The sequence below is a fragment of the Chrysochloris asiatica genome, unplaced genomic scaffold, assembly GCF_000296735.1.
Source record: "Chrysochloris asiatica unplaced genomic scaffold, ChrAsi1.0 scaffold00059, whole genome shotgun sequence".
In the NCBI taxonomy this organism is placed as follows: Eukaryota; Metazoa; Chordata; class Mammalia; order Afrosoricida; family Chrysochloridae; genus Chrysochloris; species Chrysochloris asiatica.
This window is the reverse complement of record NW_006408577.1, coordinates 14,156,247-14,163,230: the sequence shown is the minus strand read 5'-3', so window position 1 is coordinate 14,163,230 and position 6,984 is coordinate 14,156,247. Positions and strand designations below refer to the sequence as shown.

The 6,984-nt window shown below is 38.3% G+C and overlaps 1 protein-coding gene across 1 annotated transcript in view; it reads right to left on the bottom strand.

The window, feature by feature from the left end:
* ANKAR (ankyrin and armadillo repeat containing) overlaps positions 1 to 6,984 on the bottom strand; it is a 103,420-nt gene that overhangs the window by 47,511 nt on the left and 48,925 nt on the right. The window contains exons 8-9 of the mRNA XM_006864069.1: positions 4,583 to 4,791; positions 286 to 390 (exon numbers count right to left, since the gene is read on the bottom strand). Of these exons, the coding sequence (XP_006864131.1) occupies positions 286 to 390; positions 4,583 to 4,791 (314 nt within the window). The remainder of the gene's footprint in view (positions 1 to 285; positions 391 to 4,582; positions 4,792 to 6,984) is intronic.

Below are 6,984 nucleotides of genomic sequence, written 5' to 3'. Positions count from 1 at the left end.
GCATTCCGTTGGGTCACCTCTCTTTGGAATGGGCATAAACATTGATCTCTTAAACCTTTAGAGAAATGGAATTTATTAATTTTTTTATACTCCAGTTTTCAACTGGAAAAGAAAAGTATGGCATATAAATGAAGTAATCTTGGGGGTGGGGGAGGAAAGAGAATTAAAATCAACCATAAAGTTTCTTCTTCAATGAAAAATATATTTTGATGTGATTTATCTGAGTACAGTATAGCTATACATAAACAAGCATAAGCAAAAGATTGTGAATAGATTTTGCATTACCTGCATCTAAAATATATTTCCAGTATTGATCATTTGCTAAGCAAACAACTTCTAAGGACATGACGGCCATCATCCTTCGTTTGTAGCTTTCAGACTGCAACATTTCTGATAAGTATTCAACAGAAAAGCACAAGGGATCATGTCAATGGAATGACTGATTCTATATGTGTACAGACCAAAAAATTCCAGTGTTAAGGTCCCCACCAGCTTTACCCAAATGCATTCATTAAATTCCTTACTGAATTTAATGGTCCTCTCTGAGGTGCTAGACAGATTATATACACCCATGATCTTTGAGGTTTGTAATCTATATACTAAGTGAAGATTATCCTGAAATTCTTACCTGATTGACTTAGATTGGCTGCCTATGTGGTTCAAATTCACTTGAAAAATAGTATATGTCTCCCTTGTATGAACTCAGTTGTTGAATAAAATTTAAATTTGAGTTTTCAAGGATGTTAAACTATAGTATAATCAATATCAGTTTAAAATTTCCTCTATAAATGAAGTTTTACACATTGAGTAAGTATAAAGAAGATACATTTAAAATGTTTTTCAATGAACTTTTACTCTAAAGATGAAGATGATATAAATATATAGACTCCTAATAAGTACTTATGGTACAAGAAAAATACATAGAAGTATGCTTTTTTGTTTTCTCTTTTTTCAGCCCTTCCAATATCAAATTTAGTTTTGACTCTAACCTTGGCTAGATCACGCCATAACCCTTTAAAATTCAGCTTCCACTCTAAGAGCTAATCTTGAAGACCTTTAGTAAACTTTGACAAATTACCTTTTTATCCATTGTGAAAATACGCAGTGCCGAGACGTAAAGCAATTCCAGGGCATAAAGCAAAAAGCACTGGACAGATGTGCAGTGTTTACTGTTCTGTTCCTGCCATTATCCGAACTTCCCAACAATAACTGGACAGCAGTGGCTGTCCAGAGTTTCTTGTGCCAGTAGGCTGTTACTGTTGGGGACCAGGGTTTTCTACCATGAAATGTAGAAAGGTCAGTATTTGCAAGAGTTATGTAGTCTATTAAAAATAACAGGATGGTCTTCTCAGGTCCGTCTTAAAAGGCCTAATACAACGATAGATACAAACATTGACAAGAGCTCTGGTAGCATAGTGGTTACGAATTGGGCTGCTGACCTCATGGTCAGTAGTTAAAAACTACCAGCAGTTCCGTGGAGGAAAGATGAGGCTTTCTACTCCTGTAAAGATTTACATCTTTGGACACCCTGTGCAGGGTCTCTATGAATTGGAACTGACTCCACGGCACACTACCACCACCACCACAAACATTGAAAATATTTTGTACAATTGAACACTGCTGTATACTACAGTGTTGTCTGTTTTGTTTTACTGGAGCTAATAATTTACTTTCTTACTTTTTTCATCTATTTAATTTTCTTTATGTTGTTCTTCTTGTTAAGTGCCATCTACCTTGTGTATAGAGTTTCCAAGGAGTGACTGGTGGGTTAGAACCGCTGACCTTGTGGTTCTAGCTGACCTTGCAGTCCAGTGCTTATCCTATAGTGCCACACCAGGACTCCAGTTTATTTTTTATTTGTTGCAGTCTCCCACACTTTTTCTGCTGGCCCAGGTGCACAGTTTCCATTACAGACTTTCTCTGCTGTCATCCTTGAAATTCCCTTCCCTTTTCTCTTGGGATGGGCTCCCAGTTTCCTGTATTTCTTTCCCATCTGTTTTTGTTTTTTTTTGAGATAATCCCAGTGTCAGCTTCGTTAGGTCTTTCATAGGCTTTGCAGAAAAAGATCCTGCCTGGAAGTGCCAGTTTCTGACCCTTTTCTAAGTTTCACATTGGAGTCCTGGTGTGGCACTATAGGATACAGCACTGGCCTGCAAGGTCACCTTGAACTACCAGGGTCACTATGAGAACTGACTCCATGGCACTTAACAACAACAATAATAACATGTTGTGAGTAAAGGATTTCATTTTATTTTGATCCACAATCAACACCCATGGGAGCAACAATAGTCCAGGAATTAAATAACATATTGCACTGGGCAAATCTGCAGCAAAAGACCTCTTTAAAGTGTTACAGAGCAAAGATGTCAGTTTGAGAACTAAGGTGCACTTGACTCAAGACATTGGATTTTCAATTGCCTTTTATGCATGTGAAAACTGAACAATAAATAAGGAAACCCATAGAATAATCAGTGCATTTAAATTTTGATGTTGGTGAATACTGACTATGCCATGGACTGCCAAAACAATAAACAAATCTGCCTTGGAAGAAGTAGTCAGAATGCTCCTTAGATGTGAGGATGTTAAGACTTTGTCTCACAAGCTTTATACATGTTATTAGGAGGGACCTGTTCTTGGTAAAGTAGAGGGTCAGTGATATAGAGGAAGATCCTCACTGAGATGGATTGACACAGTGGCTACAACAATGAGCTCAATCACAGCAAGGGTTGTGAGGATGGCTCAGGATTGGCCAGTGTTTTGTTCTGTTGTACACAGGGTTGCTATGATTTGGAATCTACTCAATGGCACCTAACAACAACAACAATAAAATGATGTGAATTGGGGAGTTTCTCAGTTTTCCCATTTGTGGCTTGGAATGATTTTCTTTGATCTGCTTAGTCCTAAGACTTGTCTATCTGTTGCTTTCCATCCTCCAAATATATTGTTATTGTTGGATTTTTTCCTGTTTTCCCTTGCATGCTTGTCTGCTGCTGCTTTTGTTACATATAATTTCCATGTACCTTTAATAGGGTCTTGAGTTATTGTTGTTAGGTGCCATTGAGTCAGTACCAACTCACACACAACAGAATGAAACACTGCCCAGTCCTGTGTCAACCTCACAATTGTTGCTACTCTTGAGCCCGCTGCTGCTGTCAATCCATCTCATTGGGGGGGAGGGGGTCTTCCTTTTTTGCACCAACCCTCCACTTTACCAAACATGATGTCCTTCTCCAGGGACTGGTCCCTCCTAACAATATGTCTGAAGTATGAGAGATGAAGTCGTCTATCCTGGCTTCTAAGGAGTACTCTGGCAGTACTTATTCAAACCTAAATTTGCTTGTTTTTTTGGCAGTCCATGGCACTTTCAGTATTTTCCTCCAACATCATAACTCAAGTGTTATCAATTCTTCTACAGTCTTCTTTATTCATTGTCCAATTTTCACATGTGTATGAGGTTATTGAAAATACCACAGCTTGGGTAAGGCACACCTTAGTCTTCACACTGACATCTTTGCTCTTCAAACTTTGAAGAGGTCTTGGGCAACAGATTTGCTGAATGAAAGAAATCATTTGATTTCTTGACTGCTCCTTCCATGATTGTTGATGATTGATCCAACCAAAAAGAAGTCTTTGACAACTTTAATCTGTTCTCCATTTATCTTGATGTCATTTATTGGTCCAGTGGTGAGGATTTTTGTTTTCTTTATGTTGAGGTACAACCCATACCAAAGGCTGTGGTCTTTGATCTTCATCAGAAAGAAATTTAAGTCCTCTTAGCTTCCAACAAGCAAGGTTGTATCATCTGCATATTGTAGGCTGTTAATGAGTCTTCCTCTAAACCCGATGTCACGTTTTTCTTGATATAATCCAGCTTCTCGGATTATTTACTCAACATACAGATTGAATTAGTATAGCGAAAGAATCCAACCCTGGTGTACACCTTTCCTACTTTTAAACCATCTCGGCATCCCCTTGTTCTGAAAGGATAAAATTGAATGTGCACATTCAGTTGATCTATTAACCTTTACTCTTAACATTATTGGCTTGGTTGAATAAAATATAGAGCAGAAGGATGTCTCACACAGAACTTTGCACAAAACATCAAAATATGAAGACAGATGTTGCTGAATTTACTTCTAAAATTACGAGGAAACAAATTGGAGGAAATCTTAGGCATGTTTACTTCAATGTCCTCCTTTACCTTTCTTATTTTAAATCCAGTTTATTTATTTATTTATTTTTATGGAGAACTATTGTGTAATATAATCTGAGTCATATGTGAAGGGGCTTCAAAAACTTTGTGGAGAAATGGAATTAATAGATAATGAAAGTTTTCCATGAATGCTTTGAAGTCCTTCCATATCTTTTATTTAAATTTATAAATAAAACTTTTTGCACACACACAAATGTAGCTCAGTGTTATATGTATTTATGGGTTTTACTTTAAAAATATTCATTTCATGATTTTTAAATATTTAAAATATGATTTGTATCTTATTTTATTTCAAAGTTAGAACCAGTAATTAAACTGAACAATAATTAGAATGTTTATTTGAGAAAAGATTGTGTATTCTATACTCACCTACCAAAGTCTTCCAAACTGGGAGTTCAGGAATATGTAACTCTATTATATGCTTTAGAACCTCTGTGTGAAAGGTTAGCACTGATAAGTGAATGATATTATTTCCTTTACTATCTGTCTTTCTCCAGTTCGCACCAACAGAAAACAGATACTGGATAGTGTCCAATGCTCCAGAAGTGGCAGCAAGTAACAGTGGTGTACACTGATTCCTAAAAATCAAAGCACATATAATAATAATAATATGCTTTTTGTAAAATTACTCAAATTACTATTGGAGGAATTCTGATTTATAACGGAACCTTCTTTTCTTAAAGCATTCTTGCCCTCTACATTTCACAAGTAAACATATTTGCCTCCCTGATACTATTATCTCAGCTTTCTTTAGTATTTTTTTCTTCAGTGCCTCCCAATTTAATTATCATGCCTTATAACTTGTGGAAATTATTGGACAATCTCTTTGATATCCCAAGCGAGTAAAGTTTTACTAAAGGTAGTACAGAAATGGCTGCAAGCATACATTGACAGAGAACTTCCAGAAGTTCAAGTCAGAATCAGAAGAAGACATGGAATGATGGATATCATTGCTGATGTCCGATGGGTCTTGGCTGAAAGCAGAGAATATCAGAATGATGTTTACCTGTGTGTTATTGACTACGGGAAGGCTTTCGAGTATGTGGATCATGACAACCTATAGAAAACATTGCAAAGTATGAGTATTCCATAACACTTGATTGTGCTCATGAGGAATCTGCACCTGGACCAAGAGGCAGTTGTTCAAACTGAACATGGGGACACTGAATGGTTTAAAATTAAGAAAGGTGTGCAACAGGGATGTATTCTTTCACCATGCTTATTCAACCTGTATGCTGAGCAAGTAATCTGAGAAGCTAGGTTATTTGAAGAAAAATGTAGCATCAGGTTTGGAGGAAGACTCATTAACAACCTGCAATATGCAGACGATACAACCTTGCTTGCTGAAAGTGAGGAGGACTTAAAACATTTACTGATGAAGATCAAAGAGCACAGCCTTCGGTATGGATTACATCTCAATGTAAAGAAAATAAGAATCCTCACCACTGCACCAATAAACAACATTCTTATCAATAAAGAAAAGACTGAAGTTGTCAAGGACTTCATTCTTCTTGGATCTACTATCAACACTCACGGAAGCATCAAGAAACAAAAGGACGTATTGCATTAGGCAAATCTGCTGCACAAGACCTTTTTAAAGTGTTGAAGAGCAAAGATGTCAGCTTGAGGACTAAGGTGCGCCCGACCCAAGCCATTGTATTTTCAATAACCTCATATGCATGTGAAAGCTGAACAGTGAATAAGAAAGACCTGAGAAGAACTGATGGTTTTGAGTTATGGTGTTGGAGGAGAATGTTGAGGGTGCCATGGGCTGCCAAAAGAACTAACACATCTGTGTTGGAAGAAGTGCAGCCAGAGTGCTCCTTGGAGGCCAAGATGGCCAAACTTCGTCTCTCATACTTCGAACATATTGTCAGGAGGGACCAGTACCTGGAGAAAGATACCACGTTTCGTAAGGTGGAGGGTCAGAGAAAAAGAGGAAGACCCCTAACGAGATGGATTGGCCAAGTGGCTGCATCGATGGACTCAAGCTTGGCAACAGTAGTGAGGTTGGCCCAGGATCAGGCAGTGTTTTGTTCTGTTGTGCAGAAGGTCGCTATGAGTCGGTACCGAGTTGATGGCACCTAACAACAACAACATAATTTGTCCAGTCCTGGTGTGGTGCTGTAGGATAATAAACTGGACTGAAACATCGGTTTCAACATGGTTCAAATTCACTGGCTGCTCCTCAGAAACCTTATACAGGGTGGCTGTGAGTCAGGACCAATTGACAGCAGTTAACAACAACAACAAAATGTGTCCAGCAGTTGGTCATGCACAAAATTCATAGCATATAGTATGCATACATACATACTTAGTATATATTGTATACACTAGAAGGAGCTCTGGTACTGTAGTGCTTACGAATCAGACTGCAAACCTCAAGGTCAACAGTTTGAAGCTACCAGCTGTTCCGTGGGAAAAAGATGGGGCTCTCTGCTCTCATAAAGATTTACAGCCTCAGGAAACCCTGCACAGGGTCACTAAGAATCGGAACCGATTCCACGGCACATAACAACAACATCATCCTGGTGTGGTGCTGTGGGTTAATAAGCTGGATTGCAATGTCGGTGGGTTCGAGCTTACCAAGCACTCCTTGGAAACCCTACTGGGTCACTATGGGTCAGAACTGACTAGAAGGAGCTTAACAACAACAATCCTGTGTAACCCTTATAAAAAGTCTTTGATTGAGCCAGTCACTTCATGCCTTTATTGCCCCCTCATTTTAGATAGTCAATGTCTAAGTTGCCCGTCCCTATCTACCCTGTGCA